The sequence below is a fragment of the Aspergillus niger genome (genome assembly GCF_000002855.4).
Source record: "Aspergillus niger supercontig An08".
NCBI lineage: Eukaryota > Fungi > Ascomycota > Eurotiomycetes > Eurotiales > Aspergillaceae > Aspergillus > Aspergillus niger.
The window spans coordinates 908,871-935,350 of record NT_166524.1 but is presented as its reverse complement, the minus strand read 5'-3'; the positions used below and the strand labels follow the sequence as shown (position 1 = coordinate 935,350).

The 26,480-nt window shown below is 51.9% G+C and overlaps 11 protein-coding genes across 11 annotated transcripts; 7 read left to right on the top strand and 4 right to left on the bottom strand.

Moving 5' to 3' along the window:
* Positions 1 to 485: 485 nt before the first annotated feature.
* On the bottom strand, positions 486 to 2,131 carry An08g03900 (uncharacterized protein; the record flags this gene model as incomplete). Its single annotated transcript, XM_001392470.3, has 5 exons — positions 486 to 641; positions 696 to 1,149; positions 1,201 to 1,736; positions 1,792 to 1,898; positions 1,957 to 2,131. The coding sequence occupies 5 exons, from the start codon at positions 2,129 to 2,131 to the stop codon at positions 486 to 488; spliced, it is 1,428 nt and encodes a 475-aa protein (XP_001392507.3).
* A 2,257-nt stretch (positions 2,132 to 4,388) lies between these two features.
* On the top strand, positions 4,389 to 5,345 carry An08g03890 (uncharacterized protein; the record flags this gene model as incomplete). The annotated part of the gene is made up of 3 exons (XM_001392469.3): positions 4,389 to 4,638; positions 4,789 to 5,098; positions 5,300 to 5,345. 3 exons carry the CDS (start codon positions 4,389 to 4,391, stop codon positions 5,343 to 5,345), a joined length of 606 nt encoding a protein of 201 aa, XP_001392506.3.
* Positions 5,346 to 6,463: 1,118 nt separating this feature from the next.
* Positions 6,464 to 8,989, bottom strand: An08g03880 (uncharacterized protein; the record flags this gene model as incomplete). The annotated part of the gene is made up of 1 exon (XM_001392468.3): positions 6,464 to 8,989. One exon carries the CDS (start codon positions 8,987 to 8,989, stop codon positions 6,464 to 6,466), a length of 2,526 nt encoding a protein of 841 aa, XP_001392505.3.
* A 1,790-nt stretch (positions 8,990 to 10,779) lies between these two features.
* Positions 10,780 to 13,407, top strand: An08g03870 (uncharacterized protein; the record flags this gene model as incomplete). The annotated part of the gene is made up of 1 exon (XM_059748974.1): positions 10,780 to 13,407. The coding sequence occupies one exon, from the start codon at positions 10,780 to 10,782 to the stop codon at positions 13,405 to 13,407; it is 2,628 nt and encodes an 875-aa protein (XP_059601169.1).
* A 20-nt stretch (positions 13,408 to 13,427) lies between these two features.
* An08g03860 (hypothetical protein) lies at positions 13,428 to 13,870 on the top strand (the record flags this gene model as incomplete). The annotated part of the gene is made up of 2 exons (XM_059748973.1): positions 13,428 to 13,571; positions 13,748 to 13,870. 2 exons carry the CDS (start codon positions 13,428 to 13,430, stop codon positions 13,868 to 13,870), a joined length of 267 nt encoding a protein of 88 aa, XP_059601168.1.
* A 1,991-nt stretch (positions 13,871 to 15,861) lies between these two features.
* On the top strand, positions 15,862 to 17,535 carry An08g03850 (uncharacterized protein; the record flags this gene model as incomplete). The annotated part of the gene is made up of 2 exons (XM_001392465.3): positions 15,862 to 16,398; positions 16,453 to 17,535. 2 exons carry the CDS (start codon positions 15,862 to 15,864, stop codon positions 17,533 to 17,535), a joined length of 1,620 nt encoding a protein of 539 aa, XP_001392502.1.
* Positions 17,536 to 18,390: 855 nt separating this feature from the next.
* On the top strand, positions 18,391 to 19,506 carry An08g03840 (uncharacterized protein; the record flags this gene model as incomplete). Its single annotated transcript, XM_001392464.1, has 1 exon — positions 18,391 to 19,506. The coding sequence occupies one exon, from the start codon at positions 18,391 to 18,393 to the stop codon at positions 19,504 to 19,506; it is 1,116 nt and encodes a 371-aa protein (XP_001392501.1).
* A 947-nt stretch (positions 19,507 to 20,453) lies between these two features.
* On the bottom strand, positions 20,454 to 21,499 carry An08g03830 (uncharacterized protein; the record flags this gene model as incomplete). The annotated part of the gene is made up of 2 exons (XM_001392463.1): positions 20,454 to 21,028; positions 21,085 to 21,499. 2 exons carry the CDS (start codon positions 21,497 to 21,499, stop codon positions 20,454 to 20,456), a joined length of 990 nt encoding a protein of 329 aa, XP_001392500.1.
* Positions 21,500 to 22,023: 524 nt separating this feature from the next.
* An08g03820 (uncharacterized protein) lies at positions 22,024 to 23,070 on the top strand (the record flags this gene model as incomplete). The annotated part of the gene is made up of 1 exon (XM_001392462.1): positions 22,024 to 23,070. The coding sequence occupies one exon, from the start codon at positions 22,024 to 22,026 to the stop codon at positions 23,068 to 23,070; it is 1,047 nt and encodes a 348-aa protein (XP_001392499.1).
* Positions 23,071 to 24,153: 1,083 nt separating this feature from the next.
* On the top strand, positions 24,154 to 25,097 carry An08g03810 (uncharacterized protein; the record flags this gene model as incomplete). Its single annotated transcript, XM_001392461.3, has 2 exons — positions 24,154 to 24,961; positions 25,006 to 25,097. 2 exons carry the CDS (start codon positions 24,154 to 24,156, stop codon positions 25,095 to 25,097), a joined length of 900 nt encoding a protein of 299 aa, XP_001392498.3.
* Positions 25,098 to 25,818: 721 nt separating this feature from the next.
* Positions 25,819 to 26,478, bottom strand: An08g03800 (uncharacterized protein; the record flags this gene model as incomplete). The annotated part of the gene is made up of 1 exon (XM_059748971.1): positions 25,819 to 26,478. A coding segment is annotated over one exon (660 nt), but the record flags the coding sequence as incomplete, so codon positions are not given.
* Positions 26,479 to 26,480: the final 2 nt, after the last annotated feature.

The window sequence follows — 26,480 nt, the reverse complement described above, 5'->3', positions numbered from 1 at the left end:
CGAGAAAATCCGTTACTCCGCTTTGTGTGTGGATGAATCTAGCGCGTTTGGGTTTAGCGCTGCCCTAATTTGCATTTGCTGAGTCAGATGCATACTCCGGTGGTTGTGCGGGCCGTTGTGAACATCGTTTATTTGAGAGGTTGCAGGTCTAGATAGTCGGTGATTGGTCAGTTTTTGTATATTGGGTATTTAATATAGTATGGTTCATCTACTTTCATGTGGTTTAATGTGAATTTTGCAGACTGAAGTATGTGTCCTCACACAAGAATTTCGTTACGTATTCGTGTCCATACTAGTATGATTAGCCGAACAAAGAATGCTTCTCATAGATGTAGATAGTATCATAATCATTCAGAAAATCTAACAGTCATCTAATCCTGTACGCGAACGCTAAATCAAATTTACCTTTCCATCGATCCGCAGTGGAATCATTCTTGTTTATATCATTCTTATATCTGAAATATACTGCTCATCCACGCAGCAACTCACAATTTCGCCTGAGCCTGTACCTGCTCACCCTCACTCACCAAGCCAGCTTCAATAGCCTTGATCTGCAAAGCCAGGAACTTAGAGTAGATCCGGCACAAGGCGAGGTTTCCGCCCATATACCAGAATCCAGGATGGCCGCTGGGGCGCCACATCTGTAAAAGGAACTTGTTAATAATGACCTCCAGAAATAAAAGGCAAGAACATACGGCATTAATTTCTCCCTCCTCATCGAGATCCCAGACATCGCGACATCGGTCCGCAACACGGTCACCCAGAACTTTCCGTACCGTCGTGCGCATGTTGTCGTAACCAGTGGCGAGGACAACGACGTCGGCCGGCAAGGCTGACCCGTCCTTCAAAATAAGACCGGATTCCGTGAAATGAGAGATTCCCTCCGGGCTACGCTTGACCTTGATCTTTCCCGACGCGATGAGCGGGCTGCAGCCGACATCAATGTAGTATCCGCCGCCGCGAGTCATATACGCACGGCCAAGACCAGCACCGTTGACGCCAAAGTCCAGTGCGAAACCAGCCTTTTCAAGGCCACTGAGAAGATCTTGCTCGGCGTGTGCCACGCGCTTGGTGAAATGCTCCCCCAAGGCAAATTGGACAGCAAATGGTAGACATTCGTGAAGCAGGTCGGCCTCTTCGGTAGGAGGTCTGCAAGGGTTAGTAAACTGGGCAGACACGAGACAGAGACCTGAGACGTACCCGTGATCTTCGTGTTGACCCTCATGCATCATAAAGATACCCTTCTCCACGGTAATGACATAGGTCCCGCGTCGTTGTAACATAGTCACCTGCGCACCGTTCTCGCAATAGTTTTGCGCAATATCATGACCGCTGTTTCCAGTACCGACCACGACGACCCTTTTGCCTGCTACGTCGTAGTGGGATGCATCGCTGTGCTGGCTGCCGTGGTATACTGTGCCCTTAAATTGCGACTGATTGGGGAAGCTAGGAACCAAGGGCTCGCCCGAGTGCCCCGTGCACCAGATCAGGTGGCGTGGGTGCAGCGTGCGCTCGCTCCCATCGCCGCGGACGACCACCACAGTCCACTGCTTCTGAGCATCATCGTAGTCAGCAGATTTGATAGAGGTCTGAAGCCAAACATTCAGTTCCATGATCAAAGCATAAGCCTCGAACCAGTCGGCGAGTTTGTCCTTGGGGGTGAATTGCGGCCAATTCTTCGGGAAGGGAAGGTATGCCATGTGGGTGAATTCTGCAGGGTCATGGGTTACGAGGGTCTTTAAGGATAGGTCAGACGGCAGTCACAATATGCGTATAGCAAGCGGAGCTCACCCTATAGCGCTTCCGCCAATTATCTCCGATACGTTCGTTCCGGTCGACGATGAGATGCGATATCCCGAGAGAATTGAGCCGAGCGCCCATGTTGAGACCTGCCTGGCCTAGAGGTTTCTTGGTTAGCTATTTTCGGCTGTACTTGGAAAGGCGGGGTTCGCGTACCAGCTCCGACAATAAGGGCCGTAGGCTCTTCTTCCTTGAACTCAATTGTTCTCTGGCGTCGCTCGAGCCAATTGCCCTGGCCGAGTCCACCAGGCATGGACTCGATAGTGCCGTCCGCTCTGCGGACGCCCAATGGCTCCTCAAACGTTTTCAATTCCTGCAGAGTTGTGTACATCGCATATGCCTTCCACTCTCCTGCATCATTCTGCGTCAGATGAATGACCCCGGAGCCACGCCCAACACTAGTCTCGAAGAAGATGATGGAGTTTATCCAATTCAGTCCCTCCACGGGGCTTTCCATCCTGGGCTGAAATTTGCCCTCATGTTGCAGACGGAGAGCAGAAAGGCCCGCGCGAGGCTGATTGGCAGCCAGGAACTCTTGGATCTTCCCGCATCCCTGGATGGTACGAAAGTCCCAGACCAATGCGAGCATATCCCTCCACCAGGAATCCTCATGGAAGAGTCCTGCTAGTTGGGAATAGTTCCCCGTGGCGAGAACGACCTCCAGGTTGGTGATCCATCGCTGGGCAATAGCTCGCGGATCAAGCGGACCGATGGAGGATGGTGTTTTGGGGAGCCGGATCACGTAGTTGCTCTGAGCAAGAGACATGATGGGAAGAGGACCACTTTCACTGTATCTCCGTAGAAGTTGACGAAAGATGGAGCGGCTGGGGCGGGAGGGTCAAGTTGAAGAGTATAAGCCCTTCGTTGTATAAATACCCCGAGCTCTCCACATTGGACCCATAGTTCTATCATCGACCACAGCTGGCGAGGGGGAGCGGAACCCGCCCGGAAGAGTAGCAGGTGGACATGCTCCGATGGGATGCAGCGGACCGCAAAGAAGTCCGGGGATGATGGGTCATATCGAGTCCTCGAGTCGAGTCCCACTCGTTTACGGACGTTATTCGTGGCAGTCCCGAGTGGAGTGTTGAGCAGCAGCAGCAGCAGTTGTCAGTTGTCAGCTGTCACTGATAAGAGACCATCGTGGCTGTCGATCCTTCATCATGCAGTGACATGATGATGGGATGGAGGGGAAGTTCTGTCCCAGTCTGGGCCTGGGGATGATCCAGCGCCTAAATTGCCCGAATCGGGAACTTTTCCTGAATTATCAGGATCTCTCGGCACTCTTACCCCGCAGATCATGGATGTCTTCCATCTCCAGTTCGATGAAGATACTCCATGTCTTTGCTTGCTGTGAGGGGCAAATCTGCCGAAAATAAGCAGGATAGAGTGGAAATCCTGCCGATGGCTGTTTACGCAGGATCAATATGGCTGACCCCTACTGCAGTGAAATCGACACTCTTCTGTCTTCGCTAAAAACCCCCAACATGGTAAGTATATGTTTCGACTATGTTGATTTGCTCTCAAATATGACAAGTAGGCTTTGCACTGGTGGATTTACTTCGTCATAGGGTAATACACGCCTTCCACACTTCTGATCTCCATCAACACGACACTGCCCAGCATACCCTGGAAATTTAGATAGTTGCCAATTGGAAGGGACAATAGAGCCCTGGACTGGGACATGTCTTTACTGGAGTATCACACATGGCTCTGAAGATATATAACTGCTTTGAAAGCCAAGGCATTGTTGCTATGACTCTCTGTCTTACTCTCAAGGCATCCAGGGTTGCTCGTCAAAGCTTGCTTCACTCAGATTACATACTCGCTCCAAGCTCAGTAATTTCAGACTGTTCACATGTACTTAAGGAACAGACAGTCGGGGGTGATGGATCCCAACAGGACAAAACAAGCAAACGAGCTGTATAGAAAGCCAAGAAGGCACATTACTGAACGTGCCAGGGGAATGTATAGAATAGGCGAGTTCATTACAAGTTAATAGAGAGAATCCAAATCGATTCCGCGTGACTGCCTGGCAACTAATGTCAAGAATAACCTTGCCATTGACAAGCTTGACAGCAACTCCCTTCAACTTTCAATCTCCAAGGAATTCATAGCAGGAATAATGCCAGTGTAACCTGCCCGAAACCGTTTCTCTGACAGCCCCCCGCGAACATTCCAATATTTCGCAGGCATCCGGCTTTCCCTCCCCAATCCGGAACCAACAAATCCGGATCATGGCAAGGGATGCAACCACCAATACACAATACACTCGGTGAATGGATCATTGTCTCACCAATGTGTCCCCTTACACCGACATGCATGGGCCCTTATAAAGCGGCCCCGGAATCAAGGGGGACGAGGGGTTGCAGCACAACAAAGACACAGACTGCCGACTCGCTGAATTCGTCCATTGTTGACCGCGATCGTCGTTCTTTCTTCATTCAGGTACCGCCATTCTCCTCTTGCATCGAGTTATAGTTATATACTTATATCCAACCTGCAAATCCTTCGCAAATCTGCTCATATCCTCTCACCCACTAACTCATCCACGCATTCTTAGAGTCTCAAACTTGCTTGCGAAAACAAAGATGCTTTTCAAATCCACCTTCCTCGCAACTGCCACGGCTCTGTGCCTCTCCGCCACGGCTACAGCTCAGGGCGCCAGCACCAATGCCCCCGTCGTCACAGACAATGATGATGTCCTCTACTACGCCCAGCTCCAGCCCAAGGATAACACCACAGTCCGCGGGTCTGTAACCATCTTCCCTAAGCCCGATAGTGTGGGTGTCCTTGTTTCGGCGCAGTTCTGGGGCATCCCCGACAATGACCAGCAGTTGGGTACGCCTCCCTTTCCTCCCGCTCCTTCAATATCTATCCCATCATATGGGCTTGTGTTTAGAGTTTCCCTACGAATCCGAACCCAAACTCAAACTTTGAGTTAATAACAAACCTACACCTCAATACTAACCTATTTATGAAATTGATCAGTCTACCACATCCACCAAAAGCCAGTCCCTCAGGATGGAAACTGCTACAGCACCGGTGCCCACCTGGACCCTTACGGCCGGGGCGATGCCACCCCCTGCGACATCAACGCGCCCCAGACCTGTCAAGTTGGAGACCTCAGTGGCAAGCATGGACCGATCTGGGCGCCCGACAACGAGGTATTCTCCACCACATATACGGACTGGTTCCTTTCCAATGTGGAGGGGGAGCCTGCCTTCTTTGGAAACCTCTCGTTGGTCGTGCATGCGGCGGATAACTCGCGCCTGGCGTGTGGAAACTTTGTGCAGCTGAAGTAAGACTGGATGAATATTTCTGCTCGGGACCTTCATGTATTGTTAGTCTGGTGTGTAGGGCTAGTCTTGGATTAATGCTTTACCATACACTTAGTACGTCCTTGCTTATGTGAAACGGCACAGCCCCAAGGTGTTGCTTTGCGCCTAGCTACTAAGTAGCCTAGCCTATAATAACTTAAGAAAACTACAACTCCTCGTAGCCTCGCTCTAAAAGCATGCCTGAACCTCGAAAGTACTTTATGTTGACATATGAACCATTCTACTTCCTGACATGTCTACATCTCACCCTTTTGGTTCCGTCGGACTACGACAGAACCGCATCGTTCTATAGATTACTCACGATAGAGACTGACGTAGCAACTTCAGTTCCCTGTCCTTTCTTGTATCCTGACCAACGCAGTAAATTGCTACGGTAGTAAGCGTCAACAATAGTAATATCATCAATTACTCCTTGTAGCAGAGAATCGAATAGTACTACAATAAGCCGCAGCAGAAATAGTAACAGAATGCGCAGATCTGGAGCGGAATATAAATGGAAATGAATTCCAGCATCTAACTATGGAATTACTCTTACTAAGATAGGTCTACATTGCAGACTATAGTATTACTGTAAGAAGTAATTCCTATGCTTCGCTTACTATTCTCCTTTGAAACAGAGATCTTGGCATTCATCGTTGGATTATGTTGTCATGGATTGTATATGGAACGATAGTCGTGTCCTCTTCAATACGTACGTAGTAGTCATCACAGAAATATCATATCACGAGCAGTGGCAGTATTTAGATCGAAATGCTGCGTTTGCTGCATTGTCCGGGGCGACTGGCGTCCATGCCTGGTGTGTGTGTATGTGTGCGTGCTCATAATCAGCACGCATTGCTCGCCCACATGCCACCTGCCAAAGGGGGGGAAAAAGAGTCCCGCGGAAGTGGCTGCATGCTGACTGACTGACCATCCCAGGTACGGTCATGCCGAAGACGGACACGGCAGCCAATGGTGGCCCTTTTCATTTATTTTTAATGCGACATTAGACAGCTGAGGCTTTAATGGCATATTCTTCGCCAATGAGCATTTCAGGTCGGTTGTCCATCTAGACTCTCAATCCTGCTTTGGATTGCCTGCTCGTCGTATTGACCTTCTTCGCCCTCGTATTCCTTCAAGACTACGGTCCGCATGAGCCGTCGCGGCGCCCGGCGACCTGTGAACAGCTCGAACTGGGCGAAACCTTGCTCCGGGAGGACATCTAGTCCGTCCAGAGCGACCCAGCCACGGTGCGAAAGTGCTCGGATTTGTTTCATCAATGGGGTATTGAGCGTTTTATACGCCAACTGTGTACTAGTTAGTGTCGTTCAGATTACAGGGTGCAATTACAGTGGTATTTGACGAACCTCCACAACAACGCCTCCCGTCGGGCTTTCGAGCCACTGCACTGGCATTTCGAAGTTCGGGGCCGGCTGCCCTCCAATGCTGTGAGTTGGGATACATGAACAGATGACGGTCGGCTGCTTGTAATTGGCAGGCCAGCTGTCCTGTAGGCTTTGCAGCACGTGCACCTGAGGCCGTGCCGCCGACCCGGCCTGGCCCGGGGAAGGGAGATTCTGGCGATTATAATGGTAGGCGAGTTTTTCGGCATTCGCTAGGGTCCGGTTGTAGACGAAGATATTCTGCACGCCCAGGTGGATCATGGAGTAGATGGCAGCGCGCGCCATGCCACCCGCGCCAATGACTAGCCCAGTGGACGAGGGGCGGATGGCGTTCGCGGGTGACAGGCCTCTTCGGAAACAATTTCCAATTCCGATCCAGTCGGTATTGTCTCCGTGCAAGGCCTTGATCGGCCCTGCGCGACTCTTCTCCATGTACAACGAGGAATTATCGGCGTCGAGGGCTTTGTCTCCCAGCCTCCGAATAGGAATCAGCGTGTTCACAGCGCCAATGGCTCGAGCATGTGGAGACATGGAATGCAGTAGCGGAATGGCTTCTGTTTTGAACGGCAGGCTGACACTGGTGCCACCAAAATGCGGATTCTCCACCAACTCATTGAGGCCTCGCAGAGTCGACGACTGGTGGAGCTTGTAATGGTGCGGCATTCCGCATCGCTTATAGGCGGCATTATGCATGGCAGGAGACAGACTGTAGGTGATGTTGGCGCCGAAAACAAAGAAGTGCAAGGGGTCCAATGTGAACGAGGCGTACAGAGCCTCCTGTGCCTCACGCAGGGTGATACACGGCAACCCTTTGGACTGCATCTCGGCTACCATTGACGGATGGGTGACAGGGGTCAAGATCGGGTTGAAACAGCATGACAACCGGCCCAATGGGCCCGCATTGTACGCGATGACAGGCAGTTGCGGGGTAGGAAGGGACTTGATATGGTCGCGAAAGCGTTGCACGGCAAAGTTGTCGTCAATTGTCACCGCCGGCTGTGTCAACCGAACCATGTCGCATCCTAACCTTTTGGCTCGCTCGTAGAGCTCGACATACTGTGCATCATCCCAGCCCCGCGCCGGTGGCTGCGTAGCAGCAAAGTGCCCGATCACTTTGCTGGACCCTTTATATGCTATGACCTGTGAAAGTACCTTGTCGTCGTAGGACATATCTACTGTCACAAACTCCGGGGCTAATCGTAGGCCGTGCTGGACTAATTTGAGATACTCAGGATCCGACCGCCGCGAGGGATCCTTGTGTTCTGCGCTCAAGCCATAACGACATACATTACTCTCCACATGGTATATTAATGGAACGACCGTGTTCCGTCGGACATTGGCGAACGCCCGACTAATGGTATCGGCAAAGCTCGAGTCCAGACCGAGATGGGAGGAAGGTGGCTCGGCCACATCCAGCTTCAGCTCAAACGCATCGGAGGTCGACTCTAGCTCCTCGATGTCCAGATCACGTTCTAACATGGACGAGATAGGGACGGTTACGGCATAAGTATAGGTGCGCGATTCAACTGGTTGCATCGACAGAGGGAAGGATGAGTTATGGCGGCTGAGGTCTGTGGTGTCGCCCGTTGCGAACGCAATGAAACACAGAAAATCCCGCTGTAATTGTTTGAGGGTAAGGAAAGGAGTGATTGCTTGGACTCGTTGATCAAGCTCCGATTCTAATTGCGAGTCATGGTGACCGTCTTTTGGAATCGGATGGTCCGCAAGGCCCTTCTCGGAGACATTGAAGAATTCGAGGTTGGAACAGGCGCGATAGATGGGCCCCGAGAGTTCCAGAAAACGACGAACCTTGTCTGTGTTCCACGCTTTCAGGTAAGACTGGATGCTCTCGGGGTCTCGGAGGATGTAGATGACTGGATGGGTTTTCGCGTACTCCCTCAGCAGCGTCTGCCCACTGCGCTCCATGGAACCAGGCCCGCACGCGATGACGCAGCCTTCTTGGTTTTCGGAGAGCATGGACTCCATCACCCTGGCTTCCTGCTGACGATACTCCACCAGATCGAACTCTTTCTTGTAGGAAGCGCGTGTACGACCGGTCACCTGCTGAAAATACCGGTCTGCATCGATCAGTCGCCTACCCGAGGTCGCCGCCAGAATGACTGCTAGACTGGACTTTCCCGTGCCGCGGATTCCGGTCAACACAATGGACGCATTGGGAGCGAATTTCCTTTGAGCCTGGAAAGGCCCGTCAAAAGAAACTGGCGACTGACGATTGGAGCTCAGCTCGCGCAAGGAAGCATTCAACCAAGGCGACGCCTCTGAGTGTTCCGTCTGGGGAGCGGAATTGACACGGGGACGTGGAGGCGCATCGTTGCCGGGAGTAGGATCTACTGCATGGGGGGTATTCGAGGTGAAAGGGAGATGCGACAAGCGCCTGCTGCTCTGATGCTCGACCGGACCTTCCAGCTCGTCTAGCTTGCGTTTGGGAGGATTCACGAGGATTGACATGTCGTGCACAGGGAATTTTTGTTCTGGCTATACACGAGAAATCACAATACTGAGAAGAGGGCGATTATTAGACCCACGCATGGCGTAGGACGCGAGAGCCGAGAATTAGTTGCTGCGGGACCGACCGACGCATTCGAAGGTAAGCATTGGGTTTGACACGATCACGGTGAGCCTGCGGAGGAGCAATCCAGCTACTTGTGTGAGCGACGTAATAATAACAATAATAAGAAAAAGAAGGCGGGAAACGAATACTCAAGACCCAAGAGTGTGGGGAGAGATGAGCTAGGGGAGGTAAGATAGTGTAGGATAGGGTAGGGGGAGGGGGGGGTGTGGGATGGGAAGGGACAAGAAGGGACGAACCAACCTGGAGTGGCTGCAGGGAGGGACTGGCGTGTTTGACGAGAAGGTGGAGATGGAGAATAATTAGTTAGTAGGTAGAATCGTGAGGAGGAAGACGAAGTGCGATCGAACCGCGGGGAAGAAACGACTGCCGAGCGGGTGGATACACTTTTTTGGAGCAAAAGTGGTTGCGGACAAAGACTCTGCCGTCGCTGGGCGGTATTTTTCGTATCCCTTTCGTACCTCATGTTACCGCCACGTCCGGATGACCCGGAATGGCTCCGGCGGCCGAACAACCAAGTTGTTAAGGAAAGTTTAGTACGTTGCAGTAGACTCGAGTTAGTTAATCAAGTTAGTTAGTTAACTGCCTGGGATGTGCCTTGTTCCTTGTCCTGCATTGATACCCCGCGGGGAGAGCAGGTCAATCAATCCCCAGAGACTTACCAGGCAGCAATTAGCCTAGTACTCTTTTACTCTTAGTTACATACTGAAATATACACCGCACTTTGGGTGCGGCTGGAAAATGCCATGCGACACAAGACTTGGCTTAACTAGTAGTCGTAAGTCAGTGGTAGATGGGGAAAGGTAAAGGGTCTGAAATGCTGGAATCTGAATGGCTCTCCACACCTTCTCTCTTCCCCAAGTTCTTGCTAAGGTTCCCTCCCTCACCCCCGGGCTATTCGGACTACTTCCTAATTCCAGAACCTGGACCAAAACCTCCCACATTATGAGTCCACAACAATCCACAATCCACAATCCACACACACAAGAAGGATTCATAATTTGATTACATTTTGATTTCGTATTACCAAATGGATCCCCGAGCCCCCCGGCGCTTTACTCTATCTTGTCCACCGGGGACACTTAGCGTTTCCAATCCGTGGATTCTGATGGGCCTCTTTGGTCTCTTTGCCTTTACACTTTCCACCACAGTAGCTTTTAGTTTCCCCAATCGCGATGCAGCAAAAGTGGCCATGGGGGCGGCGCTGACGCTCTCCCACCCGCGGGTAAGAAGTTAGGGCCGGCTTTTTCCCCAACTTTCCTCCAGCCGTCATGTCCGGCCAACTTTTCCTTTCTCCGCTCTTAGATCTCTCTCCCTCTCCTCTCTCCTCTATTCTTTTCCCATATTCCATTCTTCCCCTCCACATCGGTCCGTCCTGTTTTGTCTTACTTTGACCTGACTACCTTCCCCTTCTCTATTAGCTGCCTTTTCACCATCCCTGTCCTATCTGACCGCCACTACTTTAGTCTCCTCGCCCTTCCCTGTTTGTGTTTCGCTGTCGCCCGCTCACTGGCTCTCGCCTAATCGTTCCTGCGGTGGGGCGGCCTCCAAGGGCCAATTTATGAGGTACTACCTGCCGCCGGCAAAGGATTCATCTCTTCGGCCACCCTCTCTGGAAGATGAACATGCGTCCGGAATTACCATCTAGTGGACCGTTGGATAGACGATCATGAACAGCGACACGCGCCAAGCCTCCGGGCCTGGTAGCAAGTCAAAGCGGCGATTGACTGACGTCGAGGAAAATGGCAAGCAGAGCCCTGCTGCAGACGACTTTGCCTCTAACCCCAAACGCCAACGTGTCTCCCGGGCTTGCGATAGCTGTCGCTCCAAAAAGGACAAATGCGATGGCGTGCAGCCCGTGTGCTCGACTTGCGCCTCGCTCTCGCGGCCCTGCACCTACAAGGCCAATCCCAAAAAACGAGGCCTTCCGACCGGTTATATTCGCACGCTCGAGCTGCTATGGGGTTTGGTCTTCAACAAGATCCAAGGCAGTGAGGAGGTGGTGCGCGCCTTGTTGAAGGCGGCCAATATCCCCAGCCATCTGGCGACGATGGGCAAGGAGGCAGAGGGATCCGATACCTTATTGTCGTCGTGGAAAAACAGCATCGTCCTGAGGGAAATTGAGCGACTGTTGACGTTTCTGGAACAACCCGAAGAGGACCAAGCAGGTCGTTTACCGGGCGAGAGTGATTCCCCGCAAGATGCTGAAGGCAGCAGCATCTTGTCAGCAGAGGCGCTGGAGTGGAATCTTTCAGAAGTGATGGGAGAAGGAAGAGAAGGCTCGTTAGCGGTGGTGTCTCCCATCAAGACCCCGACCGCGGCATTGACGGCTAAGAGCTCCGGGGTGCGGATTACGCGAGACTCGGCGACCCAAACAGCCATCACCAGCGATTTAGGGGAAGACGCATCGAGCCTGTCGCTCGGTAGGTTGGCGCAGCGCCCGCCCGACCAGGCCGCCCTTCCCATTCCCATCCCCCAACTTCCCTCGAACGCCTGGCCCTTGTTAGACATCTACTTCTCGTACACACAATGCTGGTTTCCTATCCTCGAAAAGCACGACATTCTCCGAACAGCGTTTCGTCATAATGAAGACGACGCTCAAATCTCCGCCACCTCGCCGGGTTCGGGTGATTACGCCGCGCTGTGGGCGGTCCTGACACTAGCCTCCATCCAGGAGGCCTCGATCTCCACCACGCGACAACTGACCGACTTCGCTGGTGATCGCCCTGATCCGGCGCAGCTGTACACCACGGCTAGACGCCTCATTCCTGGAGAAAACGGGCATCACGAGCTTGGTCACGTGCAGGCATTGCTGATTCTATCCCTGGTAAAGCTGGGCCAGCAGGACTGGTCAGCAGCATGGCTGCTAGTCGGACAGGCTGTCCGCATTGCTCAGAGCCTCGGGTTAAATCAGTCCACGGGGCAGTCGAAGAGCGCGGAGGAAGGCAAGAGTGTACCACGGTCTAGGCACGTTTTTCTGGGATGTTTCATCCTGGAGACATTGGTTGCAACGCAGACGGGACAGGTGCCGTCGCTGCGCAAACCAGAGCTCGTCAAAATTGGCCCGATCAACGAAGACGGGTTGGAGGAGTGGCACCCGTGGGAGGATCAGACGGGACTGCGCCCGGTCGAGCCGTCACGCGCTTCGTTCCACCGCGGTCCTCTCCACGCCTTGAGCACATTCAACCGACTCACTTCGCTGATGTGCATCCTGAATGACTTGTGTTGCTTGAAGCAGACGACGAACGGCCCCATCGCGCCCTTGGAGGCGCTGGAGCGGCAACTCCAACTCTGGGTGTCGGCGCTCCCAAAAAGCTATCGCGTAGATCTTCAGACGACCCCGGTCAAGGTGGCTTCCCCACACATATTCGGACTGGAAATGATGTATGAGAGCGTCGTGACGAACTTGAGCTTGCAGTTTGCGTTGCAGCGGAGCGACCGGAACATGTCCGAGATGCCGCTGAAGAAGCGTGCCACGGAGAGCTCAAAACGGCTGCTCCAGTTGCTCCAGACATACATGGAAAACTACAGTCTCTCTGCCACTTGTCCAACGTTCGGGTTGATTCTCACGAGTGGTCTGCCCCCGACCGGAGAACGAGCGGCGCCGCTGCCATTCGAACTGGATCCCGGCCTCAAAAGTAAACTTCAATCTTTCTCCACACATTTGGCGACTGTCTGGCATATCAAGGACAGGCCTGACATGATTGTACCGGAAAAGTCGCCGGATCTGACCGCATCGATAACACCTGCGCCCGCCCGACCGAGAAGCCTGTCCAACCGGGATACGGGTTCGCTCCACGCTTTCGCTCAAGCTCCGCTGGGCGCGGGCGAGCCGGCACGACGAGTGAGCATGTTGGAGGACAACCGGACCAACATCGCGACACCGGATGCCTTCTTTTCGAACGGGTGGATGCGAACGCCCACGGTCGAAGACAATGTGGCACTATCTATCCCCACTCCTGCCCCGTCACTGAATATCAACCAAGGCGGCGAGACCGCCCACCCTTCCTCTCAACTCAAAGAATCTGTTCCTCCTAACCCTCTGTCCCACCATCCGCGCTCCTCCATCTCTTCTACGAAACCGATCAATGGCACAGGCACGCCACTGATGCCGGATCTAACCTCGCCTTTCCACGCTACTGCGCCACAGTACCCGCCTCCGTATGGTGATACCAGTCTAAATCTGGGATCGTTCGTCGACATTGACGGATACGGGCCGCCGCGACGCCCGCGGATTGCGCCGGACCTGGATGCGCTGTTTGACGAACTGGCGTCGCTGGATGGGACCGAAAAGTAAGCCCTAATTTAGTCTACCAGATGATCTTTACTGACAGCTGCAGGACGGACAACCAGCCGGAGTTTATGCAAAACCTCGGGTTTGTGCCCGATGCGGGGGTGCCAGAGCTGTACTCGTACTCGAGCCAGGTGGAGCCGTTCCTACTGGCGCAGACGCAGCAGCAGGTACCGTGCGAGGTGGGCGGGGTCCGACGGGGGTCGCAAGCAGAGGGAAAGAGATGAGCGGCTAGTGTATTGCTGCTGCTCATTTGAAACCCACAGGCCTGGTTCCAGTGGACTGCAATTTGGTATGTAACTGAATGCTGTCCAGTTGTCGTTTAATACTAACTTGTAATGTGCAGACAGGCTGCAACCCCGATCCAGATTCCGCTCGACCTCTCGCATCAGCGACAGCACCGAGGAATAGTGTATGGATTATTGTAGATATGACATACGGCCCAGTATCACTTCAAGTAAAGAAGTGAACTACCCAGAGGAAGGGAAGAAGAGAAGAGAAGGACTGGCTTGATCTACTCAAAAGCCGCGATGAGTGACGACGACCTGAACTGTACATATATGCATATTGCAACCGATAGTATACCCATACCATACATAACAAACTTTTCCATACCCTCATAAAAACCCATCACTAAAATTCGAATAAAATAACTCACAACTTCACCCCCTCCTTTTTCAACGGCGCCCAATTCCTCGCCACATACTCAACCGCAACCCTATACCCCTGCACGCCCAATCCCACAATAATCCCACTTGCCTTGTCACTGAAATAACTCTTGTGTCTCCACTCCTCCCGCGCATGCACGTTACTCACATGCAGCTCGATGAACGGGATCGCAACCCCCAGCAACGCATCCCGGATCGCGACGGATGTGTGTGTGTACGCGCCCGGGTTGATGATGATTGCGTCGACGGAGCCCCGCGCGGCGTGGATGCGGTCGACGATGGCGCCCTCGTGGTTCGATTGGAAGGAGTCAAATGTGCAGGAGAGAGAGGTGGCGAGGTCGGCGCATGACGATTCGACTTGGGAGAGCGTCGTGCTGCCGTAGATGTGGGGTTCGCGGGTGCCCAGGAGGTTGAGGTTGGGGCCGTTGATGAGGAGGATGGATTTGGGGGTGGGGGTTTGCAATTCCATTGTGGTGTTTGAGTTCTTTTGGGAGATGGAGGGAGGAGTATGTTGGTTCAAGTGTTGTAGTTGGTGGTAGAAGGAGGAAGTATGTGTAGAAGTGGTGGTAGTATGAGTATGGGGTTAATGAAGAGTGTAGGTTTAGGTTTAAGTATTCTACTTCATATGTATATCTATGGAGGTATCGGGGATGACTTTTACCTAGACTGCCTCCCTCTTACTCACTGAGTAATGCAATCAATCCCTTGGATTAGGTAGGGTTTGGCAGGTGTAATTGGGGTAAGGCTAAGGACTTGGCCGGGGCTGAGCGCTTTGCCGGGCTGGTGCCGACGTGCCGAGCGGGGTATGATGGTTTGTATTTGATGAAATGGTGGAGGTATAAGTATAGAGCTGTAGGCGAGATTACAGTGGTGGACGAGTCATGAATAGCTGGTTAGTTCTTACTGTTTCGTTCTTCGGTGTAGTTCTTGTTGTTGGTCTAGTGTTATCTGATGTCTAGCTGCATTGTAGCGGTTAGTATTGGTATACACGTATAGACTAGTCCCTACTAGGCTAGGGTTTTGTGTGTGAATACCATGTCTTCGATTCGCTCTCCTGGTTGAGTCCACGTGAGTGCACACACACACGTTGAGACTTCCGTCTTTTCCCATTCCCACTAAACATTTGCTGCGTCGGTCTGGCCAGTGCATCCCCGTGGGGAATTAGCTATTGTCATTGGCTCTTCTCCTGCGATCTTCGCTCCTGTCCCGTGACTCCCCTCCGATTGCGGAGGGAGCCAGTCAACAACAGTATAGACTCACGAAGTAGACACCAGATTGGCTCGCTACCTACTCCCTCACATTTGCCCCCCACAACCGGCCATGGCTCTCGTCTCCCTTCCCCTATCTGGTTCCCCAAGACTATGTTCTCTCCCCCCGTGGCGGAAAATTTGCAGTGTAGGTCAGTGCGCAACACGAGGCCTGTCCATGGCTCGTCTTGTCTCCCCGAGAAGTCAATCCACGCCCAATCCTATCCCATCCCATTCTATCTCCCCTGCACTCTAGAATCCTTCTGGTTTGATCCTGGTTTGCAACGAAGAGATTGTTTTGCCGCCCTTTGTTTTTACCCAACAATCGCTTGGGCGTAGTCTGATATCTGGGGTAATCCTTTGCCTCCTCCCCCAGTCTTTCTCCGCACCCCAGATTTCGATTGTCCGGGGATGGGCTATATAACCCTGACCGGTGACTCTCCCATCTTCTAAGTCTCCATCAGACTGTTGCATACCCAATCTCCCTCTATCAATATTGTAACTGCTACCCATCCATCATCTTCTCGTCCAGACAGACAGACATCATGTCTATCCTGTCGATGGTCGAGGACCGGCCCACGCCCAAGGAGGTCTACAACTGGCGTATCTACCTCCTGGCGGCCGTTGCCTCCTTCACCTCATGTATGATCGGCTACGACAGTGCTTTCATCGGCACGACTATCTCCCTCGACTCCTTCAAGAATGAGTTCCACTGGGACTCCATGTCCACCGCGAAACAGAACCTTGTCAGTGCCAACATCGTCTCCTGCTACCAGGCAGGCGCCTTCTTCGGCGCCTTCTTCGCCTATCCCATCGGCCACTTCTGGGGCCGTAAGTGGGGTCTCATGCTGTCAGCTCTGGTCTTCACTCTGGGGGCGGGCCTGATGCTGGGTGCCAACGGCGACCGCGGTCTGGGGTTGATCTACGGCGGTCGTGTGCTGGCTGGCCTGGGAGTCGGCGCTGGCTCCAACTTCACCCCCATCTACATCTCCGAACTGGCCCCGCCTGCCATTCGAGGCCGGCTGGTCGGTGTTTACGAGCTAGGATGGCAGGTGGGCGGTCTCGTGGGCTTCTGGATCAACGTAAGTCTCCCCTACAGCATATTTACAATCTACGATCATAGCTGACTCGAGCAGTACGGAGTGGAGCAAACCATGGCTCCCAGCCACAAGCAGTGGCTGATCCCCTTTGCCGTCCAGCTGATCCCAGCGGGCCTGCTGATCATCGGCATTCTCTTCGTCAAAGAGTCCCCTCGTTGGCTGTTCCTGCGTGGCCGCCGCGAGGAGGCCATCAAGAACCTCTGCTGGATCCGCCAGATCCCTGCCGACCATATCTACATGATCGAGGAGATCGGGGCCATCGACCAGACGCTGGAGCACCAGCGCTCCACGATCGGGCTCGGCTTCTGGAGGCCCCTCAAGGAGGCCTGGACGAACAAGCGCATCCTGTACCGGTTGTTCCTCGGTAGCATGCTCTTCTTCTGGCAGAACGGGTCCGGCATCAACGCCATCAACTACTACAGCCCGACCGTGTTCAAGAGCATTGGTCTGAAAGGCAACAGCTCCAGCCTTCTGACCACCGGCATCTTCGGCGTGGTCAAGACCGTAGTAACGATCGTCTGGCTGCTGTACCTCATCGACCACGTCGGCCGCCGGCTGCTGCTGCTGATCGGAGCCGCCGGCGGATCCATCTGCATGTGGATCGTGGGTGCATACATCAAAGTCGTGGACCCGACCCACAACCAGAGCGACCACCTCAACGGGGGCGGCGTCGCCGCCATCTTCTTCTTCTACCTGTGGACGGCATTCTACACGCCCTCCTGGAACGGTACACCCTGGGTCATCAACTCGGAGATGTTCGACCCCAACATCCGGTCTCTGGCCCAGGCGTGCGCCGCCGGGTCCAACTGGCTCTGGAACTTCCTCATCTCGCGCTTCACGCCGCAGATGTTCGCCAAGATGGACTATGGCGTGTACTTCTTCTTCGCCAGTCTGATGCTCTTGTCGATCCCCTTCGTGTTCTTCCTAGTCCCGGAGACCAAAGGTATCCCGCTGGAGAACATGGATCCGCTTTTCCAGACGCAGCCCGTGTGGCGCGCCCACGCAAAGGTGTTGGCGCAGATCCACGAGGACGAGGCGCGGTTCCGTCGTGACCTCGAGGAGTCAGGCTACACGAAGGGGAATGTTGAGCAGGTGGAGGATACCGACCGGAAGGAATGAGCGATTGCAGTACTGCCTGGATTGTTAGTTAGATGATAGCGACCGATAGAGGTCAACATGGATTTACTTATTTGAACTCGAAGATGTATACCAATGCCAATGCCAATATTCATTCAAAGTTAAACAAGAACAAACTCTCTGGGCATCAGCCACATCCAAGACCCAACCCAACTTAACTTTCAACCAGACCATATAACAGGAACAAGTCGAAGAAGTAAGTAGGGATGGATAAAGGTTAAATAAAACCTCCCACCCCTCTTTTGCCGCCCCGGGGCCATCCGCGGGTTAAAAGAAAAAGGGCGAGACACCACTCAACGTCGGCCCACCCGGCCCACAGACCACAGAAACCTGGCACTCAGTCTTTCCCGGGGATACATTACCCCCGGATAAACACAATCCGGGTAAAGCGCTTTGCCGCGGGCGGGCGGGCCAATTCCCCTTTCCCCCCTCATTCATTATTCTTGCTTTGGGGAACACCAATCAACCCTAAGTGGATGGTTAAAGTATGGTGCCTGTTCCTGTTCCTGTTTTGAGAGAGTTGAAGAAAAAAGTACGCTTTTTTGTTTTGTTTTGACAGATCACAAATTATTGCTTTCTATTTTTCTTTTTCCTGTGTGCCGTTACACAGCATTTACTTTAGACAGGAGATCGTCCGATAAGGTTTCGACAATCCACTAGTTGACGCGGCTTAATCACATTGCTTGATTAAGGTGTACTTTTTTCCCTCCCATTACCTACCTTATCTTGGACTGGGTTATTCTCTATAAAAGCATCACTTTCACCCCCTCTGTCACCACCACCACTCAATTCAAACCAAGAAAGGAATCTAAAAGAAAGAAAAAGAAATCAACCAAAATGCCCAACCGTCTCGGCATCGCCTCCATGTCCCTTGGACGCCCAGGCATCCACTCCCTCCCCTGGAAGCTCCACGAAGCCGCCCGCCACGGCTACAGCGGGATCGAGCTCTTCTTCGACGACCTGGACCACTACGCAACCACCCACTTCAATGGCAGCCACATCGCGGCTGCTCACGCCGTGCACGCTCTCTGCACGACCCTCAACCTCACCATCATCTGCCTGCAACCCTTCTCCTTCTACGAGGGGCTCGTCGACCGCAAGCAAACCGAGTATCTATTGACCGTGAAGCTGCCCACATGGTTCCAGCTCGCTCGCATCCTCGACACCGACATGATCCAGGTGCCCTCGAACTTCGCGCCCGCCCAGCAAACCACGGGTGACCGGGACGTGATCGTCGGCGACCTCCAGCGCCTCGCAGACATCGGCCTGGCACAGTCCCCACCCTTCCGCTTCGTATACGAAGCACTGGCCTGGGGCACGCGGGTGAACCTGTGGGACGAGGCGTACGAGATCGTCGAGGCCGTGGACCGTCCCAACTTCGGTATCTGTCTTGATACGTTTAACCTTGCGGGTCGGGTGTATGCGCACCCTGGTCGGCAGGACGGGAAGACGGTCAACGCGGAGGCGGATCTGGCTGCGTCGTTGAAGAAGTTGCGCGAGACGGTGGATGTCAAGAAGGTGTTCTACGTGCAGGTTGTGGATGGAGAGAGGCTGGAGAGGCCGTTGGATGAGACCCATCCGTTTCATGTGGAGGGGCAGCCGGTGCGGATGAACTGGAGTCGCAATGCGAGGTTGTTTGCGTTTGAGGAGGATCGCGGCGGGTATTTGCCCATTGAGGAGACCGCGAGGGCGTTCTTTGATACGGGGTTCGAGGGCTGGGTGTCGTTGGAGTTGTTTAGTCGCACGTTGGCGGAGAAGGGCACGGGGGTGGTCACGGAGCATGCGAGACGCGGGTTGGAGTCGTGGAAGGAGTTGTGTAGGAGGTTGGAGTTTAAGGGGGCGGAGCCGGGACTGGATTTTGTTCCTGGGGAGGTGAAGGTGCAGTCGGTTGCTGTGGGGAGTGGGAAGGGGGTGGAACAGGAGGAGATGGGGGTTGTGCAGCATCGGTTGTAGATGTGATGCTATGCTGCTAGTACTGGGCTAGTGCTGATACTGCTCGGTGAGTGTGTATATGTGCTCATGCATGGTTTGTATATATGATGTTACTATTTCGGGTTTGTTTGGGTTTGGCATGTTATGTTAGAGATACATTGGATAGACTATATTATGGATTTACGTGACAAATAACTTCACTTTATAGTCCTGTTGTAGAGTGTACTGTTAGTTCCAAATTAGTTGGTGGCAACAGCAGCTCATTTACTAGCGTATAAGTGAGCTTACTGTCAGGATCCCATCCTAGTGCGCTTTTATATGGGCAGCACGTGAATGATCTACGTGCACTGTGGAACACTCACAGATTGCTCACTGAGCACGCACCTGGGAACTCCAGTTGCACTGCGGCAACCCATGTGACTAGAGCAGGCCCTCTAAACCGTGCGCAACCAACGCTTATATAGATCTGTGGTACTGATACAAACCTACGAAATTTGAGGGCATCAACAAAACAAAACAAAGGCTTTTAGTCTTTTTCTAGGGTTTCTCGTCTCAGAATGTTTTTATTACTGATATTCTTTCTATTGCACTTGGATAAAACAATTAACAAACGAGTAGTGACACACTGACTCAGATCGGGCTGCTTGTCAAAGAAGGCCATCCTTAATATAATAAGGTCTGCTGCCTGTGTCATTGGCCAACCATCTTGCTATTTTCTGAAAAAAAGGGTCTATAAAGATGGCCTTGGTTACAATATACTGGCATAAAGATGTTTTGCTAACGCTCTCAGGCTGATTCTTCACGCCGGCTTTCCTGCCTTGGATTATGAAACTGGATTACCCTTAAATCTTTGCAAGAATGACCCAGTAATTACACACGCGAAATCAACAACAGCAGAATTCTCAACTTGTTTATTGCAAATATTTCTCAGCTTGTATATTCTTAGTTAAGCAATAACTAAATACAGCTCAACCCGAAAGGAAGCCCAATTGTTGGTCCATTACACCCCGCACCATCTCCTCCCACGGCCGCCATTGCATTCCTAGTTCAGCTTCGGCTTTGGTGGTATCAGTAGGCATAGAACCACCCTCAGCGCTCTCTGTAAGCTTCACACCAACATTGGGGTAGAACTTGTGTGCAATACGGGCCACCTCTTTCCATGTCGTTTGCGGCCCCGAGATCAGATATTTCGAACCGTTTTGAATCTTCGGATCCAACGACTTGATATGTGCCTCAGCAACATCTTGAATATGCACACCCGTGATGCCTCCAAGTGGGACGCCTCCCATCACACTACCCCAGATAATTCCATTGGATCCTAAAGTTTCATTGGCAGCAGCTTGCATGAGATTGTGCCCAAAGACAAATGCCGGATGAAGAGTCACCAGTGAGTAATGGGGGTTCTCTTTCTTCCAAAAGTCCCACGTAGCATTATTTGCAAGCAATTTGGATGCACGGTAGAGAGTCATGGGTGTTGCACCGGGATTGCTAGGATCCACGAAATCAGCCTCTGGGTCGACACCGAAATCCCAATCATTGTCCTCTAAAATCCGAGATCAGCATCTTGAGTCTCTTTGACGTATCAAGCATCCACGCTACCTTTTATGACACCGCCTTCAGGTATGCCGGTGATAGGAATCAGGGCAGCGATAGACGAAGTGATCACAATCTTCTTGATGCTTGGCACCTTGGTTGCTTCTTTGAGTACAGCCAAGGTCCCTTTCACCGCTGGGGGGAAGAAAGCTTCTTTGTCTGTGCCGTTGGCAAGCGGCGATGCAAGATGGAGGACATAGTCCACTCCATCCAGCTTTCCTCGGAAGGCAGCCTCCTCGGTGAGATCTGGGATGATGACGAATTCCACTCGGTCGCGATAGTCTGCCAACAATGATTCAAGTTTCTCTGACTTCTTGCGAACGCCAATTCGAAGTCGATATCCGGACTTGAGGGCTTCAACAGCGGTAGCACTGCCAATAAAGCCAGTAGCGCCAGTTATGAAAATCAACGGAGCAGGCATCGTGATGGTACTTTCAAAGTAATATTTTTTTATGATACAAGAGAACAGTTACCGGTTATGGGCATCTTTATACTCGGGGAGTTAATTGATTATCAATAGTGTACTTGTTATGGATACGAGAAAGTTCGAGATGATGATGTCGCGATCAGCTCGTATCGGGCCTGATGATTCAACATTGCCGACAATATCGGATCAGTAATCATAAAAAGAGGCGAAGCTGAATAATAAAAGGCCTCCTATACTACCCATCACGCGCTCCATGGTTGTAGTCCTGTAATTTGGAATCCTGCAGACGATAATCTATCGTACGAAAATTGGTAGGTTTGTCATCGATACAAGGTTGACCCATAGGCGAAGATTGCTCATCTATCGCTATTGATTACGGTTCGCGTCCGATCCGAGGTTAGAAAAATGTCACCAACGAATCTCGACAAAGTGTTGTATTAAATATGCTTCTATACACGCCAATGTGACTACTACTACTACTACTACTACTACTACTACTCATCATCTCATCTTCAATCATGTCTACTCAGAAGGCCGTCATCGTTACCGAACCTAAGACTGCAGGCTTGGTCAGCTCCCGTGCTATTCCCAAGCTCCGCGACGATTACGTCCTCGTGAAGACTGTCAGCGTGGGGTTGAACCCCACTGACTGGAAGCATACCGACTACCTGTCGCCGCCCGGTGTACTGCTAGGATGTGATTACTCTGGCGTTGTTGAGGCCGTTGGCAAGGACGTCAAGCTACCTTGGAAGAAGGGTGACCGTATCTGTGGTTCCACCCATGGTGGTAATGCCATCGAACCCGAGGATGGCTCTTTCGCCGAGTACATTGTTGTCAAGGGTGATGTGCAATTCCGAATCCCCGAACATTTGAGCTTCCAGGAAGCCGCCACGCTTGGAGTTGGTATCCAGACTGTGGGCCAGGCTCTGTATCAGACTTTGGGACTGGCTCCACCAACGCAACCTATCCAAAAGACGACTCCTATTCTTATATATGGCGGTTCTACGGCTACAGGTACCTTAGCCATCCAGTTCGCTAAGCTCTCCGGGTACCAGGTGTTCACCACCTGCTCGCCGCACAACTTCGATCTTGTCCGTGGGCTTGGTGCGGACTTTGTCTTCGATTATAACGACCCAGAGTCCGCCAGCCAAATTCGCAAGCAGACAAACAACAGCTTGACACTGGTCATGGACTGTATATCTCTTCCTTCTAGTGTTGATTTCAGCGACCAGGCGCTTTCAACAGAGGGTGGCGCGCACCTTTCACTCTTGCCTGGAAAAATTGACCGTGGCAACGTCAACAATCACTCCATCCTGGTCTACACCACCCTTGGCGAGGCCTTCAACTTCGGTGACATGTCTCTTCCCGCTAAGCCAGAGGATTTCGAGCACGCCAAGAAGTTCACTCAGGTGGCTCAGACGCTTTTGGATCAGGGCAAGATCAAAGTTCATCCGCCCAAGGTTGGAAAGGATGGTCTAAGTGGTGTCTTGGGAGGACTAGAGTTGCTCAGGACCGGCAAAGTCAGTGGCGCAAAACTAGTCTACAACACTGGGGAGACTCCTTAGTCACACATGTCAACATATCTTCCGCATTTAGTCAAACATGAATCAATCCCAGCTCAGGGGAATCGAACTTGTTAGCCCATTTTTGACTTTTCTCGATAGTTGGGATTTTGAGATATACTACTTTCCTGTAACTTTGTCTGATTAGCAGAAGGACATTCTGTGCCAACATTCCTATCAGCACCGTACGGTGGGCGGTGTGGCGGAAAGAAAGTCTATACGAGCTACAACCCTCCTGGTTCGCTTCTGCTCTGCTCCGTTGACTGGTGAAATCTGTCCTCATTTTGATCTTCTCTTCCGAGCCGTAAAGTCAATATCCATTTGGTGTAAATTTCTGTTTGATTCTAATTTGTAAGCATGTAGGTTTGGAAGGGAAGGTGGCGTGTCATCAACCAGATCTAACTTAATGATTAGTGATCGTGCCGAGGCGACATCCAATTACTTGATCGAATCGATTAGGAAACGCTTGTAGGATTCTATTACGATCGCGTACTCAGTCCATTGAGTAATGACTTCTTTGGCTTCATTTCTGACGATATTTCGCCTGTCATGGAACAACAAACACAGAATGACCTGCCTTTCTTTAACTGGGATGATTTCTCGCCATTACCGGGGTCCGTGACCTCTGATATAACCTCATTGCTCTCAACCCGCTCCTATCCCCTGCTCAAATCATCTAACTCACAAAATGCTCAAAGTAATACGTCATCATCGAGTCCTGGCGACTTCACCCCTGAGTTCGCATCTTACTTCAACCAGACGAGCTCAAAGCAAGCACCCCTCTCTGAACCGACCACCACGCGACCACAAAAACGTCAGCGAAATGGATACAAGACGATCGCGCAAGCGAATGACCGCGGAGCGCGTCGAGAATTGGGTGACAGCAAGATAAATTCTGAAGAGGTTCGTAGGCTATTCAACCAACACTTCACTTAAGGTTGTTAGCATTTCTAACCCGAACCACTGGTGTGCCAGCGTCGTCGCCTGCAACTTCGCGTAGCACAACGTGCATATCGTTCACGACAGCAAGCCACACTCGACGGCCTTAAAAACCACATATCGACCTTGGAGACATCGATTGAGAGAATGAGTTCTGCTATGCTATCCTTTAGTGAGAAGCTGGTTCAGAGTGGGCTGCTTAGGTTAAACTCTGCTCTGACAGCAGAGTTACGTGACACCATGACGGTATTCCTTAATGTAGCTTCCGAAGCAAACCTCGACGACGAGAAAAGTGTCTCAGTCGACTATAATAAGACAATTGACTCTCCACCAGCCTCATATCAACCCACAATCGAGCACCCATCACCTAACATCCCTCTCCACCTGCCCGTGGATGTTACTGGATTATACACACCTACCAGTGCTAACCTGCCATACACCGTCAACGATCCACCGGGAACTTCGATCATAGGGATATCCGAGTTCATGGAAAGGCTCCTTCTAGCAGCTTCTCACCAGGGGTACCTCGCTCTATGCAATCCCTCTATCAGTTTGAATCAACTCCAAAGGCCCTTTGGATTCATCTTTAGTATGATGAACCGCGAACGCCTAACATCTTTTTTCAAAGCGGAGTTACATGCTCAACTAAGCCAAAAACCGCTGGACGGATGGGAGGGAATTCCCTTTTTCAGGTTGGGGGGTGCGGGAACCCATTATCCCGACCAGAGAAGCTCCGGTTCTTTTGTCCCTCGTCACCATCGATGGGACACCGTGGAGGACCCTTTATCACTTGTCACGGCCAATTTACGAACGCAACTAGAAGGAGATTGGTTTGACTTACAGGACCTGGAGGGTTACATTCGAGAGAAGAATGTGCTCCTACTTACCTCAGCTGGTAAGCCAACAAAATGCTCAAATGTGCAGACCAATATCAATGTCACAAGTTTTATAACGAGTAAGTCCGCCCTTGGTTCGTAATGATTAACCTGACCTTGATAGGATTGGTCAGAAGAGGAGTATGCTTGGGTCGGACACCTGGGTTTCAACGCGATGATGTGGAGGAGGCCCTGCGTTCTTCCATAATTGTGTGAACTTCGATAAACTGACCGATATATAAATTCCCGGAGTGTCTATCTGTTAGATTCCTGGAAGATCAGCACACGCCATGAAATCAGGCCAGATTCATACTCCTGGCCGGCTACGTCGTAAACGCCCGAATAGGCAATTTGTATAGGATTATTATCGTTGCATATGTCGTGTCAAGTAGAGCTTCACCTGGCGGGCGCCTCGAGCACTCACAGTTTTGGGATATCAGTGATCACCGATGCAGAATGAGTACCGCTGGGTTGTAACCTAATGGCGGGTGCCCCGAAAGCACCGGCTAGCTAGCATCCAGGTCTATTTGTGAGACCTTGGCCTCCAATGCCTTATTATGTGACTCCTATATAGCAGCTACATGATCTATCTATCTTCTGAACTGAAGACAGCAGTAGCCATAGATATATTAAGAAAAATAGAAGCTACTGATAACTTGGAAGGTTATTTAACGGGAGCTTATAAATTGTTTATTTATTATATTTCCTACTTTAATACTTATTTAAATATTTTAGATCCTACTTTTCTTTGTACAAGGCTGGCTGCATAAAGATTCTATCACAAGAGATCTAACTTAGTATTCTATCTAATATTACTCATGATAAACATATCCTATCCAACTCGAAGCTTCAACTCTATGAATATAATAAATTGGACATGTGTTCACACAAATATGGGATTCAACCCACAGCAACAAACGAAGCACAGTACCATCCATCACCGTCGGGATTCCAACCCCTCCCCATCCCCCATGACCAACACCTGACTCGTGACAAAATACTCCAACCCGTTGCGCTTCATCTGCCCAATCCACTTGAGTAGTGGGATCGTCGGCAGCGGGGTGTCTCCCCTCTCCTGCTCCATGAACCGCTCCATCTCCCCAATGTCGATCCGCACGGGACACTCATGGTGTACGAAGCGAGGGGCCACGCTCTTGTCCGCAGCAGGTTCCTGGATCAAAGCACTAGCCAGAGAGTCCGCTGCGCGATGCACGGGAATCATCTCGAAATGACCCTTCGTGCCGCTAAAGTCTGGTTTCAGGGCGAGGGAGTCGATGAAGGTGAGGAAGTGCTGCAGGGCGGGGATAGTAGATTCTTCTGGAGATGATCGAGCGGGAACGAAGCGGTGGATGGTGGTTGGGATATGCAGCTGGGTTGTGGCGGCGTGGAGCAGTTGTTCGCAGACCCAGCGGCTGGCGATGTATCCCTGGGATCCGTCGCTCGGGGGCGGATGGGCGGCGACGGACTGCGCGACCACACTGTCTGTCCCTGCTGCGTTGGCGGGGAGGACGCCCGCCGTAGAGATATAGTGAATCGGGATCTGGCGCGGAGCAGCGAGTTTGACGAGTTCCCGGGCGGGGAGGACGTTACTCGCACGTA